Genomic DNA, 17,313 nt, shown 5'->3' on the forward strand with positions numbered 1-17,313 from the left:
GATATCGTCGAAGGCTCAGTAGATTTTGAGCAGTAGACGATGCGCGTAGACAAAACCATCGATCGCTAAATTAGTAGTCACGGGGTTTGCCGCCGCTGCGTTACGCGTATGCTCGACTCGAAAGCTCTTGAAAGCAACGTTGACTCTAACTCCTTTCTCTAACTTCACGATCTCGCTTTCAGATGGACTTTGTGTGTGCATATCATAACAGACGATCAACGCAACTGATCATTTTCTATAGTTTGACGATCATGATGGCATGGCAGGTGGCCCAGGGGGTCTTTTCGCTCAGTTTGCCCAGTAAGCCACCTCTCTTTGGCTCTTGGGTCAAGAAATCTGACTAGCATCTCTGTCATTCCAGAGGATTTGGGGTTCCTATGGGCTCTCGTAACCGGCCAAATCCTCGGTCGTATAGTGTGTACTTGAAGGCCTACAGTGTCGCGATGCTTCCTGGCCGGGAGCGAGAGAATCTCTCCTACGGAGGAAAGAGTACGTAATTGCATTTCATCGCACACTGATATCGTGTAGTAACAATTCTGGATGTTCTTGCAGTTATTATGCCTCCATCAGCTCTCGCACACTTGACCCACCTCGATCTCGAGGGACCTTGGATGTTTCAGCTCACAAACGCGACCAATCCGGCCGCATCCACGCATGCAGGTGTACTCGAGTTTATCGCTGAAGAGGGCATAGTCCACCTTCCGTACTGGATGATGAAGACGTTGCGTCTCAATGAAGGCGACCCAATTCGCATAACTGGTGCTGAACTACCGAAGGGCAAGTTCGTCAAGCTACAGGCACAATCTACACATTTCCTTGAAATATCAGATCCAAAAGCTGTGTACGTGCGCGTATTTCGGCATCACTGGCTCAACTAACATCCATCAGGCTCGAGCAATCCCTGCGAAACTTCACTGCGCTCACTCAAGGTGATATAGTTGAAATATACTACAACTCAATCATCTTCGGCTTTCTTGTGATGGAGACAACACCCGGTGGAGGTGGCATCAACGTGCTAGATACTGACCTAGAGGTCGACTTTGCTCCCCCGGTCGGTTACGTAGAGCCTGAGCGTCCGAAACCCGCCCCGCCTTCCACTATGGCATCCAAATTGAAGATCGACCTCAATTCATCGAGTCCCGGTTCCTCGCGACCATCATCATCACTAGGTGGTGGTTTTGTTGCTCCTAGTGGAACGGCTGTAAGCAAAGGCGGCGATCATTGGGAGAGTTTCAAGGGCAAGGGAGAAACTCTCGCTGGTCGGAAGACGAAAGGCAAGGGCATCAGTCATCGGGGAGTCGAAGCAGTAGGCGGAGATAGTAAGATCATCAGGACTGAGTGGGTTTCAAAAACGCGGTTTCGTCTGGGCATGCTAACGATTTCAACAGCCAACAGAAGATAATCAACAACAGTTCCACTGAGGCAGAAGTCAAGGTTCCCGCCGCACTCAATCTTCCATTTGGGAAGCTGTTCTTTGGCTTTAATGTCGTCCCATACACCCCACCGGAACCCAAGGCTCCTTCCTCTCCTTCCGCTCCTCCCCCTTCGGCTGTGAGTTCGAGTATAGTTTATCCACAAATTGATGTCACAATTTCTCCAGCCCTCTTTCTCAGGTTCGGGTAGTACCCTCACAGGCCGGCCAATAACATCACCCCCAGATGCGAAAGGGAAGGAGAAGGAGAATGCATCTGCAAAGTCGCAACCGAGCGAGAAGTCTTGGGGGGCTGGCAATACGTTAGGTTCCTCCCGGTCTACCCACATTCCACCTAGCTTCCGTGGGCGTGATCTTGGTGCTGCTGGAGGTGGTCCACTTACCCGGCAAACAAAAGCACAACCAAAGCGACGTAGTCCGACGCCGGATTGGGGTGTGGACGACGACGACATGATTGACATTGACTGTGATTGAATTGATGGTGGTTGTAAGTTAGTTAATTCCACAAGGTGGAGAAGGTCAGAGGATGGTTCGTTTGTAGAGGATAAGTTGTACGTAGATACTCGGGCGATGTATAATTCATGAAAGTGAGCAGATCGACAGGCCTGGGCTAACGTCACAACATGACAACCCCGACACCCTTTCCTGGCTCTACATCGCCAACGGCTGAAACGCCTGCCAGAGGCGCTGCTCTCCAGTTGTACAAGTAGAAGTTCAGGAGACCATCCCCGGCGCCGAACTACCACAAAACCGTAAGGACCGACTGCGTTCCCTTCATAAATCAAGATACATACCTTTAAGCTCTCCAAAAAGCTACAGTTGTCCATGAGTGTTAGGGCATTGAAGACGTCAAACTTGGCCTGGTTCGCGATGATCAGGGCGTCTCCTACAAGAGCTTCTAATCGTTTCTTGAGGTTGTTGTCCGCTTCCGAGCCTTCAGCGAATGCCGCGTCAGATGCATAGTAAAACAAGTAGGCAGCTTCCAAGAGCCCATGTTTCGGATGATTTATAATCGTCGAGGGAAGAGAGTAAAAGGAAAAGAAGTCAGTAATCCGGCCTGTGTTTGAGTCCTACAGAATGCATTAGAATCATGGCAGGAAGGACATGAATAGGAAATTGACCTCAACAACATACGTCCACACCACCTGGCCTGGTCTCCGATAGTGCACTGATAATTCGTCCATACGTCCTCGCCCACTCAAAAACTGATGGCGGACCTCGTCAAGGGTCATGACTGGCCCCATGCTGAACCTCTGCATGTAGCGCGTGAAGAGATCGGCAACGTCTGAGACATCTCTTTCCTCCATTTCACGAAGGCCGCTCAGTTGAGGCTTAGCCACGGTCTTGTAGACGCGAATCATTCTGGCAAGCGTCATGCTCCTGGGAACGTACGTAAATTTGACGTCGACGAGTTTTGGGATATTCAGTGAGCGGTGGAAGTAACTGATAAACTCTTGAGCACTTCCACAGGCTGTAGAGATAGGCAACATACCGGCAAGTGGACACAGGCGTCGGAAGAACGACACCAGCGGTATAGATGGCCTGGAAGACACCCGTCAAATTTACTTGTCGTGTGATCTCTTTGATTAGCACAGGGGCCAAGCGTTTCGAGCGCAGCTTTTTGTGCACACAAAGATAATTAATCTCGCACGCCCGGAAAACACTGCATGATTTTAACTTCCGAGAAATCATCATAATAAAGGGCCTTACTTTCCGCGCACACGTAACGTGATCGGCACACCAGAGATGAAAGCTACCAGTTTCTTGTTCGAAGACACACGCACACCAAGATGCCATTCTTTGAGGTAACCTGGGGGCTTGAGAGCCCTAGATGTTCGTGAGGCGCACGTCCCCCACTTTGCACCGACGAGCTTACCATTCAAGAAACTCGGCGCTATATTGGAAACGGAATGCGGCCTCATCGTCCTCGACGTAATTGAGAGATAAAAGATCATAAACTTCTTTGATCTGCAGAATTGAAAGTCACAAAGACAGTACATGATACAATCGATATGCATACTTGCTTAGGCTCGTTAATGTCTAATATAGACCATTCGAAGTCTTTCGGCAGAGGGTATGCCTCTTGTCGCACTTCTTCTCGAGGTTTGTCGGGTTCAATGAAGCCGTCATCGGGCGGAGCCTCATCACCTAGGACCACCGTTGAGCATGTCTTGGAATCGACATATATAATACAGTATACCAAGCTGTGGGACTGGCTGGGTAGCCCAAAACTACGTCGAGCCTTGAATTCATCATCCGCACTGCTACCTGAGTTGTTGCACATACCTTATGTTCTCCCATAGCTTTCTTCCCTCGCCCAGCGATACCCGATTTACCTTTGATGACATCCATGATCTTCATCTGCTCCAATGCTTGCCTGACATTATCCTCATTTGTAGCTGCGGTATTTGGCCCGTGCTCAGCAGCGACACGATCCACGACGTGACTGATGAGCTCTTGTGGTATTTCGTTCTTGCCGCGCACTGCGTTGAGAATCTTTGCAGCCTTGGACTTTTTCTTCTTCTTTGGCTTCGATGATGAAGCCTGTGGTGTAACAGCACCATCCTGATCGTGATCAACATCAGGCTCCGGGGTAGAACATTGATCCTCAGGGTCAGATCCTTGGGTGGTATCGATTATTTCTTGGATTTGTGCCTTTTGAGAGGATGAAGACATTGGTGCAGCGTGGTTGTCACAGAATAGTGTCACAGGACACGCAAGACTACGTGCCAAATTGAGCGACCCTTTCGGTTATCCACTCTTGTTGCTCAACAGTCACCATGTTCATCGTAAATTGGTTCTGGGATGTTCTTGCTCAGCTTGGTCGGTCTTTCCTGTTTAACTTTCTGTGTTTTCTTCATTGTTTTTAACTCGGCTATAGGCCTGATGCACAAGAATGCCAAAATTCTCTTCCTAGGTTTGGACAATGCTGGCAAGACGGTGGGCAGCGCGTAACTTGTGCGAACCTACACCACTCATTTACATGCTTTACAGACGCTTCTGCATATGTTGAAGAACGACAGACTAGCCACCCTTCAACCCACCCTGCACCCTAGTACGCCGTCTGCATTTTTAACGCTCTTCCTTCGTTAATGCTATGCACCTGCAGCTTCCGAGGAATTGGCGATAGGTAACGTTAAATTCACTACATACGATCTTGGTGGACATCAGCAAGGTCAGTACACTATGCTTTCTCGCGACCTTGGCTGTTTACCGAACACCAACCTGCATTTAAGCTCGTCGCCTCTGGCGCGACTACTTTCCCGAGGTCGACGGAATTGTGTTCTTGGTCGACTCTGCAGACTTCGAGCGCTTCGCTGAATCAAAGGCCGAGCTTGACGCTCTGCTTTCTATCGAGGAACTGGCCAAAGTTCCGTTCCTAGTTCTTGGCAACAAGATCGACGCACCTGGTGCAGTCAGCGAGGAGGAATTGAGGCATCACCTTGGGCTTTACCAAACGACCGGCAAGGTGAGTTTTGTATCTAGATTGGTATGGAGAGTTACTGATAGACCGTGACGTGGTTGCAGGGCAAAGTCCCATTGAACGACATTCGACCCATCGAGATATTTATGTGTTCAGTCGTCCAGAGACAAGGGTACGGCGAGGGTGAGTAGCCTAAATTGTTACGGTTAGTGCGTAAATGACTGAATGACGTGTCCGTTCAGGCTTCCTATGGCTCTCGCAATACGTACGTCCTATCCCCATTCTTGTATCTCACCTTGACTGATAATGTTGACCTTTCCAGATATGATTGTTTGCCTCTGTTGGTGACTGGGGGGGATTTCTTAGACCTGCACTAATTCTCGTTTGCCCCTGTCCTTCGTTTTTGTTGTCGTTGTGGACCATCCTATGCCACCCTTCACACTTCATACCTATGGAGTCAACCAGCTCAGCAGACTTGAGCCCGTTGAGAAAATATCGTTGAGTATCAGCACATCTTCTCGACGAGATAAGCCCGTGGTCCGTTGTGAGACCTCGGCTGCTTTCATCAAATATAAGTTAGAGACCGGAGACGTAGCCATTGAGCAGCGAAAATGGCAAGCTAATTCATACGACGTGTCACATCCAAATGATGACAAAGGGGCGTTGAAGCTTTACAGCAGTTTGCGAATGCAATGGCACTGGTGTGTTGTGGGAAATCGATCGCCCGTGCAAATGTTTTATGACCAACTTGATTGATGTACGCTGCCCCACATCTTTAAATTAGTGTTTTATTGCCTGATGAAGCTTCGATGAAGCACAGGCGTGTTCCAATCCCACGTCCCTACCCTACGAACAACGCGAGCAGAGCTCGACTCCCATTCACATCAACTGCATGATACATTTATGGTGGCACGTTTTGCATCGGTTTTCATTAGCGTTGAGGGTGTCCGTTGGCAGCTGTTGGCAAGTGTGTTATCTTGTTCAAATCTCTGACTTTTCTGATGGCGTGCCGACAGAGATAGATTTTTAACTAGGACGTCCCTGGCTGTAAAACCTGATGCTTGTCACCACGGTGACACCACGGCACCAACTCCACGATGCAAATCGAAGATTCTGCGCTGATCATTGTCGACATCCTTTTGATAGGATAGCCCGATGAAGGAGGCAGAGAGCGAGAACGTGCACGTGAAGCGACAAAGAGGCAAGGACCAGGTTGGGATATGTACTTGCAGGGAGGTATTGCTGGCCTGGGTAGGTGAATCTCCCCTACTATTTCTAAGTTACGGCTGGTCTGGCATCATTCCGACGCAATGAGCCATTGTTAACTTTGATCTTAGACACTATTATTAGAAGGGAAATCAATCACATGATCTAGAACTGCAGTGCCGATCACTTTCGCATCACGTGACTAGCATTCGCTACATCACTTCGAACGTTACATCATATCTATTGAGTGGAACGGATATCATCCCTCGATCTCATTTCGGTCATCCAAGCACTGGATGGTGGTGGTATATCTAGCACAAATATCATCGTCGTATGTCCACCAAGTTTCCCACTCCCTCACATCCATCCTCTAACAGTATGGTACTAGTCTTAGACGACCCTAGTTGGTGGCCAGTCATCAACGCTTGGCGTTTTAGCAGCTATTTTGGAGGTTCGTGAAGAGCAGTCAGATTTCGGCGCTCATGTCTCGATCTGACCTTGATTGTGGTTTTCCAGTTGCCGCCTTTGTTGGAGTGGTGTATGATTGGGGTGAGCATGATAACATTAGAGAATTGCTGATTTCCTACAAGTATTTACAGCCCTTACGTTCGGACAAGAGGTATGTTGATGCTATGACCGGAGCAGCCATCTCGCTAAGATTTGTTTGTAGGTCGAACTGGTCTGGGTGAGCGCAGTTCCACGTCAGAAGAACCATATTGATTTGCGACAGAGGCAACATTGGTCCCTGATGACCGTCCTCTATCTGAGTGTACGTAGCTTGCCTGTTGTGAATTTCTGCTGACTTGACAATATCCTAGGTGCGCTATCTCGGAATGGTTTTTGTCATGTATGTTCGAAAGGCTTGACAATTGGTGTCGTGCTAATCTGTTGTTTCTCATCATCAGCCTGAACATACTGGGTATGTCTTCTCGCATTCACAGTGTTTTGTTTTTCCTGACCAGTGCCATACAGACATTGGTCCGACGATTTTGTTGACAGATTCAGTGAGTCTTCTGCACAGATGCCTGCTATTCCCATTCGATTAACCGTGACACCCTGTACTAGGGGTGAGTGTCATTCTTGACCAGCTTCTTCGTTTACTATAATGACTGCTACAGATGTGAGTCTGTTTTTAGTGTGTGACCCACCCACGGCCCATCACTAACCGGATTTCTCAGGCCGGATTATGTACTCCGCGTGGAATTGGACGAATGTTGTGGCATTTCCAATGCTGGGTGGTGAGTTATGCAGTTACATGACCTATGATATCGACTTGACCGAAACATGTTGCAGTCATCATGATCACTCGGTTACATGCCATGTATCAACGATCCAGAAGGATCCTGATATTTCTCGTCGTCGTGTCCTTGGCTGTCAACATTTTTGACTTCGCGACCGCTGTAATGGTAACGAGGCATGTTTCAGGAGGTACACTTAATTGTGAATGAAAACCGTGCATAGCGCTCATTGATGAACACAAGAGGAACACATTCTCTCTGGCACCTATGCGTGCATGACTGGCTATGCGGACAATATCTTTCTTCTGAATGCCATTACTTGGATACTCGGAACTGTCTGGGAGGTCCTCGCGCTGTGTCTCGCAGTCTGGATTGCTGTTAAACACTTCCGTGAACAGCGACAACATTCAGCAGGAGGGATTATCGGCGACTGTTTCACAGTGTTGATAAAATCACACGTGCTTTACTTTGCGAGGTGAGCTCATATTGTGAATGTGGTTCCCTTTTCCGTTGAACGATTGAACGCGCTAGTTATGTTACCGTGTCTTGCCTCGCCCTCGTACATAATTTGTCTCCGAAGCTGGTATGTCAATCTTTCACTGACCTCTGCATGCGACCGCGGTTCATCATTTCTATAGCACCTATTTTCCTTCGACAATCAGACTTTTACTGGTTTTGTTCGGATTTCGCAAGCCATACAGTCCTTTGTGCTAGGACCACGCCTCATCCTAAGCGTTCGAGAATATCACGCTCGGCTCGTGGCTGACTCTGATGCAGCAACCGGCATGATCTCAATCGCTTTCCAGGAGCGCGTGCATATATCAACTGGCAGTGGCGTATAGCACGGGAGATGCTCGATGGAGTTAACGGTAATCTGGTGCTATACAGGGAGCAGGAGAATTTGGTTCTTTTCTTGATTTTCAAGTTTCGTCGTGGTACTTATTTATTTGGTGGTGCAGAGTGAATTTCAAGGAAAGATGGGCCTTGGCACATATTTCGTGTAATATGGATTCAATTTATTTGTTCCGAAGAATGTTTGCAAGAGACAGGACAAGGTGTTGAGTCAGACCTAGGCCAACCCTCCCTAGGCCATTACCATATCTTTGTCATTTACGTTCGCAGACTCAAGTCCCCAGGCCGAGTTAGCGAGGCGGTGAAGCTGTTGATTTCATTCGGATCCAGCCTTGACTGGCGTTTCTTATTAGTCAGATCATTGTGCACACTAGAATGAGAAGTTGTAATTTGCGAGGCTGCCAATAAGGAAAGGGGCTGTCACGGTCATGCATGAGCATCTGGGGATGCAAGGAGCGACCACGAATGTTCCATCGTACGGAGCTTCTTCGTACGTTGAGAACGTGCATTCTCCTCTTCGTCAAAGGGGAGGAAGGCACGAAATGTGTGCCTTGTGGTATATAGGCTGCTTAATGGGCGTAGCTGCTTTGGTTGCACTCGAGGTTCGGATGGCGGTGACTTTAATGGGGAGCTCTCCGGTCGTCAACTTCACTCCGCCCTGCTAAACTCCTGGGTAGCTCAATCTCCTGCGCTTAGAAACCATGTGTGTTTTTCATACGCAAACAGTGGCATGAGTTACAAACGTGACTTATATGTGAAGATTTACGACAAGTCATAACTCGTCAACTCCACTCCAAGCTAACGGAAGGATGATAATCAGAGGGAATGCTGAGAGGCCTAAGGTGTGATGAAAGAATAAATGGGTATAGAGCGCCGAGAGAATCTGGGGCGCATATTCTTCCAGGGCGACTATGTATTGGGGCCAAAGATTGGGGAGAAGAAGTCGAAATCCAAGAATGAACTGCGGCCAAGCTGCATTGCTCGATCGTATGGAGGTGCTTCATACGTCAGGGGTATCATGCAAGAGGGTGTAGGGAGGCGTCGAAGCTTGGAAGACGAGATGTCGAAATGCCGTGATAAGAACAAGGGAGGAAACGAAACAGAACAAAAGCTGATCTGAAAGGTCGTACGGGAAGGTACCAGAAAGAGTGATGACGGTTGCACTGGAAGAATGACAAGAGTCGCACTATAAATAAGAAGAGTTAGTTAAAAATGTCAAAAATATTATAAGTCTCAAATCTCAAAGATCATTTTCCCACAATGCGCCAGTGCCATTACTAATTACGCACAGAGCTGTAATATAAACGCGTGGAAGAGTAACGGGGAGGCTCAGTCAAATTCAGCCCTCCGACTGTGATTACCTGTGTGTCACAATGTACAAATGGTCAAGAACTATGTTGCAGGTTGAGAACACGATTTTGAGACAAGAGTTAAGAACGTTAAGACGAGATATGGGCATGGATTTACTGGTTAATTGCAACCGATTTCAAAAGGACGCGCTTCTCATATACTAATAGGATCCGTAGCCCAGCTGCAAAGTCACTGCACCAAGGTAATTTCCTAACTACATTTTGGTTACTCCGTTTTGAGGTGCCACGCACCGGGTGTCTGAGTGTGCTGGTTACATACGAAGGGTGTATATCCACTCATGATAACCCCAAGTACCCATGCATGACCAGCAACATAAAGCAAACTCCTGACCCAAAGCCCAAAGAACACGTCATCACCGAGGAACTCCAACTTGTACGCCTCTGCAAGCCACAGTGCTTGCGTGCCCATCCAGACTGCTCCACACATCACCCACTTTTTCCATGAGAGGTTGATGCGAGGTACGAGTAGAGGTATGAAGAGGGTATACCAAATGAAGTATTGGGACGTGCACACACGGTTGAAGAGCACGAATGTGAACGTCTGTACGAACCACACGAACGGAAGGTCGGCTGAGAATCGGCCAAGGACGAGGCCAGTCCCGAGGGACAACGTCAGTTGAGGTATAAGACTCGTGAACGGCGAGCGGAGCAGTTGACGCCAAATTGATAAGTCGACTGAGTTACCTCCAGAAGTGAGGTAGATGAGGTAGAAGTAAGGAGAAAAGTTGTGCCGATGATCACGCCGGTCTGTGTGATATAGATACGCCTCGTAGAGGAACGGGTACCCCCACCTGTGGTAGCGAGTGAGAATTACTGCTTGGAGATGATGCAGATACTTACATAGCGTAGCATGTAGCTCCCAGAACAATAAAGGTCCCTGCGCTGAGCAAGGTGAAACAAAGTGCCTGTCTTCCAACCACATGACGCAGATACGCAAAACCCCACCCTTTGCCATAGGCGCGCTGCGAGGTAATCGCAGAGACACAGCTCACGCCATATATGATCGGGTAGATTTTCCAGTGAGCACTGAGTCCCAGCATCACGGCGGCAGCGTTCTGTCGACCTTCGAGTGCGTAGAATAATGTCAAGAGGACAAAAGTGCAGAGAATTGCTTCAGAAGAACCACGCGTTGAGATAGTGAATACAAGCGGGTTTAGGAGGTGGGTTGCCGCCAGGAGAGTTGCATGTGCACGCATAAAGCGTTCCGAGTTCTTTGCGGAGACATTTGGTGCCAATGATTTGGTATAGGGAAGGATGTGCGACATCAGAATTTTATAGATGAGGACGCCATTTATTAAATCGCATGCGGCAAACAAGTACTTTCCAAATGATGGGTGCAGATACTCATTTGGAAGGAGAAGAATGGCCAGTAGTGGAGTATAGCGATAAGTCTTCCGAGTGTATGGACTATGCAATCACTTAGTGAGCCTGACGTCTCTGGACAGACCGAGAAACTTACTCGCCAACAGTAAATGAGCGAGGTGCAAGTGGTCCCTTTGCAATATTATCCTGCAGGTTGGGGTAAAGGATGAATCGGGCAGCGTCGCTGAATACACGATAGTCGATGTCGGTGTACTTCACTATCGAATGCGCATCATGCCATTCGCTGTACAGTATGAGCACAACACGAAGGATAGCAGAGACAAACAGCAGCGTTCCAAAACCAGGGATATGATCCTGCCATGCAGCACTGGCTTTGGGTTGCATGCAGCCTTGAGACTCAATTACTAGCCTTAGTGGTACTAGTAGTAAGTATAGGCTACACCGGTACACCTTGCTAATATTTGAAGACGTGTTTGTATTGTGCACGTGACGCATGATGAGCATTTGAGGGCAACATCGACATGCGAAGGGGTGGATCATTTTTGGTCTCACGTGACGCCAAAATGGTCGTGCACGTGAACGACCATTGCCAGACCAATCGTAAGTCACGTGATATATGTTGAAAAAACGGAGGGACGGAAGAACGGGGCTAACGTGCGGAAGGGGGGGGAAGGAGAATGATGCGAAGCAAGGGCGGGGATTGATAGGATAGAGGAGATAATGTATTATACAAAATCTGAACCATTAGTAGCAAGGGGGGAAGGAACTGCGAAGGTACTTAAAAGAAAAGTCAAAGACGAGCGAGAGAGCGTGAAAATTTCAGTTAGTTGAAAGCTCAAAACGATTACTACTGTGAGGCCCAGTGCTCCTGGAGGTACTCAATGCGAAGGTGCTTGACGTTATTGTGCACAATCAGCAGTGCATCCGGTGTTGATCCATCAATCTCGAGCTCCTCGTACAACTTGAACAGCACGGTCCCTGATTCAAGTGTTGTTGACCGGTCGAGCAGCATCGTCGCAAATGCTTCCTGCTCGAGGGCAGGACTTTCACCAGATGGCCGGAGGAATACTTGCTCGTAGATTTGCTTGACAGTTTCGAGGAAGGCACGCGGATGGAAGTGCTTGCCTTCGGAGAATATGCCTGGTGGCTGTGGCCAGGGTGGAGGCGGCTCGTTTTTGGACACCTGCTTGGCACCGTCGGCGCAAAAGCCCCGTCTGTGGTTGTACCCCGAGTTCTCGGGACCGGGGTACATGATGGTCTTGCAGCGCGAGCATGTGTGTGCCTTGCGAATCTGCATAGGAGTGTGAGCAAACACGATAGCTGTGAATTTTTGAGAAGACTTGCGCACCTTCTTCCCAGGCTCGCTCTTGATGAGCTCAATAGCGTGACAGTGCCTTCTCCAGAAGGTTTCCGAGCCAGAACGAGCTGTATTGTGAATGTAGTTAGTGCGTGAAACAAATGCCCGTGAGTAGTTCAACTCACACTTGAAGTCGTTCTTCGCCACGCGGTTCATCACAGCCATCTCGATCTCGCCGAGCTTTCGGAGAAGGGCCTGGGGGTTCTTTTTCACCGTTTCAAACCCATTAGCACGATTCTTCTCCTCAAGACGGTTGTTGTAGGTCTCAGTAGCTACAGCCCACTGTTTGGGCGTCATTTTGAAAGAAATCCACGCGAACTCCACTCTCATGTCCATGAACAAGTGGAACTCGATATCGCCAGAGATTTGCATGGCACGGGCATCAATTCTTGTTGCAATGGTGAAGAAGTGCTGGGAACGGGTCATCCCTGGGGGCCTCAGAATGGGCGCGAGAGCAGTGGTACTGGTGTTGATGTCATTGGCAGCAGCACTGATCACTGCAAATGGGTTTGGGAGCGTGGAGTTGGGTGTGACCGTGACTGCGGGAAGTTGACGCTGAGCGCTGGCACTTGTCGCTGTCGTTGGCCGTCGTGAGAGAGCTTTGCAGTATGGAAGCCGACTTCTCGGTTTGAGGTAGTGGTCCAGTGTGGCTGATGAAATCCCCTGCAATGCAGTGTAAGATGAGTTGTTCGTAGGGGAAGGATAAAATGGGTTTACCGGATTCAATAGTGATGCAGAGACTTCTGGAGCATCAACGTCAGTGGCAGTGGTATGCCGCATGATTTTGCAGGGTCGCTTGCATGCTACTGCCCTGGGTTCGCCAGAATCTTCAGGCTCGCTCTCCGAGATGACGACGATGTCATCCACGTCATCCACCTTGCGCTTCGTTGTTGATTGTGGCCGAGTGTTTGTTGCGATGACGGCCAAATGAGAATTGGACTCGCTCGTGTCAGCGACTTCTGCAGCTGTGGGAATTGCAGCAGTTGGAGGAGGGCACGACAGTGACAGCTGAGGCTGGAAAAGAAGCTGTGGGTCGATGTTGAGTTCTTCAAGTATTTCAGACCTCGCAGACTGCAGGGCAAGGTCAACTGCATCGTCGTCATCACTGAGTGCCTCAAGCAACTTGGTGCCAGTCATATTGAGCTCAACTGGCGACTCTTCGGCCTTGACGTCCAGTAGCCCGCCAAATGTGGACGCAAAACTTGATTTGACGAGCCCAAAATGCTCCTCAGATTGGACTTCAATGAGCTCTGGCAGGCAACATGTGCTGGTGGCCTTCTCTTCGAGTTGGAGGTGGTTGAATAGCTTTGCGATCCTGTCGACGAGGTGAATGTGATGAGAGCCGTGAGTTGATGAGATGAAGTCTGATTTCCTCGCCCTTGAAAAGGCAACGCGAATGTTTCGCCGAAGAACAAAGTCGTGACAAAGGCCTGAGAAGGTTACAATTCCGCTGGTGTGCGCACGCTGGAGTGAGTTCCAGCCTTTGTGGGATCCCTCCACACGGCTTCCATCTGTTCGTATGTCCTGCCGCTGACGTTCGAGGCAGCCTTTCCGTACGTGTTTGAGCTGTTCCTCATGAACCTAAAATCAATATTAGTGTGAAACAGGCTTTTCCAGGGATAAGTACTCACTCTGCGTGCCCCCGCTGACCAAACTGTACCTTCGCATGCCCATTTCTCAAACGTCGAGGTGAGTCTCGTCTCCTGCTCATTTCGGTCCCAGTACTTTGCGGGATTCCCACCCTCAGCATGTTTCTTCAGGATACAGGCAGAAATCTCCGCGACTACTTCCTTCCGGTGGGGATTCTTGGAGGGATTAAGGATCACAGTCGCATATCTTGCTTTTAGGATTAGCTTGTAGATTATTAGATACAAAGGAAAATGTACTCGCCTCATAATAAAATGCCAGACATCCAGTTTCATTGTAGCATCAGGGAAAACAATATCTACAGCGCTGCGCACATGGCAGCAGTTGTCAGCAACAAATACTTCAGGCGGAGGGACATCAAGAGCCTCGCATCGTGTCTTGAGGCCTTCGAGAAGCTCGCTTATCTCGGCATTTGACTGGCCATGACAGAAGCGCTGATGTAGTTAGTAACCAACCATCAGTTCGGTGCCGTCTCATTCACTTTGCGAAAGATAGCTTACCCAGCCCACAATCTCACCATTCTCGTTCATCAGACTTATAATCCCTCCCTTCAGGACCTTCAACTTCTGTTTCTCTCGGCTGGTTATGGTTGCTTTCGTAGCGGCACGGAATGTGTTATCGAACGAAATACTTATGCCTGTTCAGCATTCATGGTGAGCGTCAAGTGCTGATAGCAGAGCAATTTCCGAGTCTTACCAGAGAGTGTGCGAAGATATTCCTCCGACTCCCTTTCCCGTGTTCCTGACACAAACTCCTGGAAGATCTCGCTGACCATGTCATGCGAGATCGGCCTCGCATTGTACTCTTTTATGTCGTAAGGATCCGAGAACGCCCGAAGTGGATTTGGACTGAAGAAATCCATCCCATGTCGTGTTGTTCGACGCGATTTCCAAGCTTGAAGGTAGTCCAGCTTCCGCCTGTGGTACTCAAGCAAATGAAGTTCTTTTTGAAAGGTATGTTAGACCTGCACTTGAGAAGTAGATAGTGCTACTCACGTCGGATGTTTTCAGCGAGAGTTCCCGCTGTAGACGATGGGCGTAACTCTATAACTAGATCGAACAACTCGCGAGTAACAGCACATCTGTAGAAAAATATTGGTACGTCGGCTGCCGCAATGATTGTGACTTCAGCCGCTGAACAATCACCAGCCAAACTCGATCAAGCTCACCTGGAATGGACCAGTGGGACCAATTGCGCCAGAAGTCTTGGCTTGTTGTTGCGAAGCAGTGTCCTTTGATCGTTTTTCTGTCATTGTGCTCACACTCACTTTCTACTAGACCCTTCTTGCTTGATGGATCGTTTTTGCAAGTCTCGCAGCGGAGCTGCATGCCTATCGCTGCCTCATCAAGCATTAATCCATGGACATCTCGAGGACCGGTCCCAGTCCACCCGTCCCACGAAACACCATCTGTACAATTGCATCGCGGACATCTTGCAAGCTCGGGGTGGTAGAATGGATGTACGACGCGAAGAGGCTTCAAGTACAAGACCTCTGGGTTAACTGCAGGCTCACATTGATTGCGCTTTCGGGCATGGAGATAGGATGGTGGCAAAAAGTGAGGGCCAAGTATTGGAATCCTGCTGTCCAGGCATGGTCGCATGAGTGATTTCGCTGATCGTATTCGTGTCTTCTCTGAGATATAGTTGATGTACTCAATGACTTCAGCTTCCCATTCACACTGGCGCCTGGGTCTTGGATGGGTCATGCGCTCGGTATGTCCTGTCCATGACCCAACGCGTTTTTTCACCTATAGCGCAACGGGTCAATGTCAATATGCGAAGTTCTGCATGCCAGTGCTTACCGCCTCTTTCCAGTTTGCCTCGAATTTTTTCTGCATGTCTTTTGGCTCCAGCATTGACAGCAGTTTGCGTACCCCGTCCGGTTCATAGACAGACATGATTCTCTCAAGTCTGCGAGGCTCTGCGGTGGAAGATAAAAAATGTAACTAGTACTGTGACGGTAAATGGAAGGGCAACAACAATAATTTTTTTTTGCAATTAGGAGGCGGATGCTCTTTGCGCTTGACTACTTCCACCACACTACTAGTGTCCGAACTTGAGTTCACTCTATAGTTGTGTAACTGCTGTGCCAAGTCACCGTCAAAATAAATTATTTCGTCAAGCGTGATTGGTGGAATGAACGAATTCAATTAAAGGCTCGAAACTAAGAACTGGTACTACCGCATACTATGTAGTTCAAAACTACTAAATGACTCCGCATCTCCACCAAGTCCATCCATCAAAGTCTACTACAACTGGGGGGGCAACCTACAACTATCAGATCCGACTTCGTTAGCAACGGTGCAGATGCCGTATCTGTCAGAGCTCACCTGGACCCACAGATTCACACCGGGGACATTAGTGTGTGTAGTTCGGATTTTACGAACAAGTGAACCGCCTTGCGACATCCAAAAGAGCGCCCTGTCACCCGGAAAGAAGCTTCCGCCGACTTCGTCGCAAATACAACACAGGTGGGTCAAACACCAGATCGTGTCCAAGTAACTCAATACTGAAATGTGGATCTGGTTGTGGGATACGGATGACGACTGGCTCCGACTGGACTCGATAGGTGGATCTGGTTGTGGGATACGGATGATGACTGGCTCCGACTGGACTCGATAGGTAAGCCATGGAGGGAGTGAGCATTTGAAGGTGACAGTGATCTCTGGTGGGCCGCCAGACGTTGGGGTGCGCGCTTGACACAGACGCTCGCGATGAATGGAATGACTCACACCACCGATTTGCGAACGACTCGAGGAGAATGTCGAGAGAGAAGTGACACTGTGGTTGCCCCACATCCCGGACTGAAGGAACAACCGAAGGGCTTTGTCCACCCTCAGTCCAATGAATCCGAAGGCGTCAAGGGAATGCTTGAGCACAACACGACTTGAACACCGGGACAGATAATCACCGAGTTGCACCCTGTCAATGTGCGGAGTTCTCAACAGGAGCTGTGCAAGCGCAGCACCGGCATGGTCGTCACACTGGCCCAAGCTGCTGAAGAGCGATGCGACTGCATTATCCGGGTCTGTTGAGAACTGCTCGATGAATGCTTGCACTGCAGGGGTTCTTGGGATGGTTCTTGAACACGGCTCCTCACGCTCGCTGGTGAAGAAGAGTTGTCGCAGCAAAACCACATTCTTGACGGTGAACTTCCGATCAGCAGGATTACGCTTCGTCACGACTCACCTCGAGGACTATATTGGGATCCTCAGGGCGAGGTTTAGCAATGACGAGAATGTCGTTGAACTGGAAGAGGAAGCGATCCTTGCAGATATTGGAATTCACTACCTGGAAGACTGGAGAGCATCGTAGAAACTTCCGAGTAGCCTTTCTCCTTAGTCCGTTGGTGCCATTACTTGTGGAGAGGGCACGATCTGACATGTTTAGTTCCGTATTTATTAGTGAAAAACATCCGTCAAATAGAATAAATAAGAGAGCAGGGTACGTACCTCGAGATTGCG

General features: G+C 49.0%; 8 protein-coding genes across 8 annotated transcripts; 3 read left to right on the plus strand and 5 right to left on the minus strand.

Moving 5' to 3' along the window:
• The first annotated feature begins 129 nt into the window (after window positions 1-129).
• On the plus strand, window positions 130-2,171 carry DEU56DRAFT_10968 (UFD1-domain-containing protein). The gene is made up of 6 exons (XM_041344594.1): window positions 130-300; window positions 362-489; window positions 553-841; window positions 889-1,338; window positions 1,389-1,551; window positions 1,601-2,171. Exons 1-6 carry the CDS (start codon window positions 260-262, stop codon window positions 1,904-1,906), a joined length of 1,377 nt encoding a protein of 458 aa, XP_041215695.1. The 5' UTR covers window positions 130-259; the 3' UTR covers window positions 1,907-2,171.
• On the minus strand, window positions 2,049-4,108 carry DEU56DRAFT_905910 (N-myristoyl transferase; the record flags this gene model as incomplete). The annotated part of the gene is made up of 9 exons (XM_041356773.1): window positions 2,049-2,171; window positions 2,227-2,502; window positions 2,554-2,875; window positions 2,925-3,095; window positions 3,143-3,259; window positions 3,309-3,400; window positions 3,453-3,580; window positions 3,633-3,663; window positions 3,719-4,108. The coding sequence occupies 9 exons, from the start codon at window positions 4,106-4,108 to the stop codon at window positions 2,049-2,051; spliced, it is 1,650 nt and encodes a 549-aa protein (XP_041215696.1).
• A 39-nt stretch (window positions 4,109-4,147) lies between these two features.
• On the plus strand, window positions 4,148-5,425 carry DEU56DRAFT_10997 (ADP-ribosylation factor family-domain-containing protein). The gene is made up of 9 exons (XM_041344596.1): window positions 4,148-4,255; window positions 4,314-4,372; window positions 4,427-4,487; window positions 4,542-4,607; window positions 4,669-4,901; window positions 4,961-5,039; window positions 5,099-5,121; window positions 5,179-5,196; window positions 5,322-5,425. Exons 1-8 carry the CDS (start codon window positions 4,213-4,215, stop codon window positions 5,182-5,184), a joined length of 570 nt encoding a protein of 189 aa, XP_041215697.1. The 5' UTR covers window positions 4,148-4,212; the 3' UTR covers window positions 5,185-5,196; window positions 5,322-5,425.
• A 970-nt stretch (window positions 5,426-6,395) lies between these two features.
• DEU56DRAFT_905912 (uncharacterized protein) lies at window positions 6,396-8,142 on the plus strand (the record flags this gene model as incomplete). Its single annotated transcript, XM_041356774.1, has 14 exons — window positions 6,396-6,513; window positions 6,579-6,600; window positions 6,662-6,681; window positions 6,733-6,747; window positions 6,793-6,831; window positions 6,881-6,909; window positions 6,968-6,981; window positions 7,035-7,129; window positions 7,181-7,186; window positions 7,241-7,300; window positions 7,356-7,490; window positions 7,544-7,775; window positions 7,832-7,883; window positions 7,939-8,142. 14 exons carry the CDS (start codon window positions 6,396-6,398, stop codon window positions 8,140-8,142), a joined length of 1,041 nt encoding a protein of 346 aa, XP_041215698.1.
• A 1,464-nt stretch (window positions 8,143-9,606) lies between these two features.
• DEU56DRAFT_763705 (glycosyltransferase family 50 protein) lies at window positions 9,607-11,339 on the minus strand. Its single transcript, XM_041350834.1, has 3 exons — window positions 10,982-11,339; window positions 10,363-10,929; window positions 9,607-10,313 (listed from the first exon to the last, which is right to left on the minus strand). The coding sequence occupies exons 1-3, from the start codon at window positions 11,227-11,229 to the stop codon at window positions 9,728-9,730; spliced, it is 1,401 nt and encodes a 466-aa protein (XP_041215699.1). The 5' UTR covers window positions 11,230-11,339; the 3' UTR covers window positions 9,607-9,727.
• Window positions 11,340-11,710: 371 nt separating this feature from the next.
• DEU56DRAFT_921349 (uncharacterized protein) lies at window positions 11,711-14,253 on the minus strand (the record flags this gene model as incomplete). Its single annotated transcript, XM_041358508.1, has 4 exons — window positions 11,711-12,270; window positions 12,328-12,865; window positions 13,058-13,783; window positions 13,834-14,253. Coding segments are annotated over 4 exons (2,244 nt in total), but the record flags the coding sequence as incomplete, so codon positions are not given.
• Window positions 14,254-14,857: 604 nt separating this feature from the next.
• On the minus strand, window positions 14,858-15,813 carry DEU56DRAFT_763712 (uncharacterized protein). Its single transcript, XM_041350835.1, has 2 exons — window positions 14,998-15,813; window positions 14,858-14,946 (listed from the first exon to the last, which is right to left on the minus strand). The coding sequence occupies exons 1-2, from the start codon at window positions 15,553-15,555 to the stop codon at window positions 14,899-14,901; spliced, it is 606 nt and encodes a 201-aa protein (XP_041215701.1). The 5' UTR covers window positions 15,556-15,813; the 3' UTR covers window positions 14,858-14,898.
• A 191-nt stretch (window positions 15,814-16,004) lies between these two features.
• DEU56DRAFT_11108 (uncharacterized protein) lies at window positions 16,005-17,291 on the minus strand. Its single transcript, XM_041344601.1, has 3 exons — window positions 17,039-17,291; window positions 16,190-16,989; window positions 16,005-16,123 (listed from the first exon to the last, which is right to left on the minus strand). Exons 1-3 carry the CDS (start codon window positions 17,231-17,233, stop codon window positions 16,099-16,101), a joined length of 1,020 nt encoding a protein of 339 aa, XP_041215702.1. The 5' UTR covers window positions 17,234-17,291; the 3' UTR covers window positions 16,005-16,098.
• Between the last annotated feature and the right edge of the window lie 22 nt (window positions 17,292-17,313).

The sequence above is a fragment of the Suillus clintonianus genome (genome assembly GCF_016758775.1).
Source record: "Suillus clintonianus strain FC179 chromosome Unknown DEU56scaffold_1, whole genome shotgun sequence".
Taxonomy (NCBI): domain Eukaryota; kingdom Fungi; phylum Basidiomycota; class Agaricomycetes; order Boletales; family Suillaceae; genus Suillus; species Suillus clintonianus.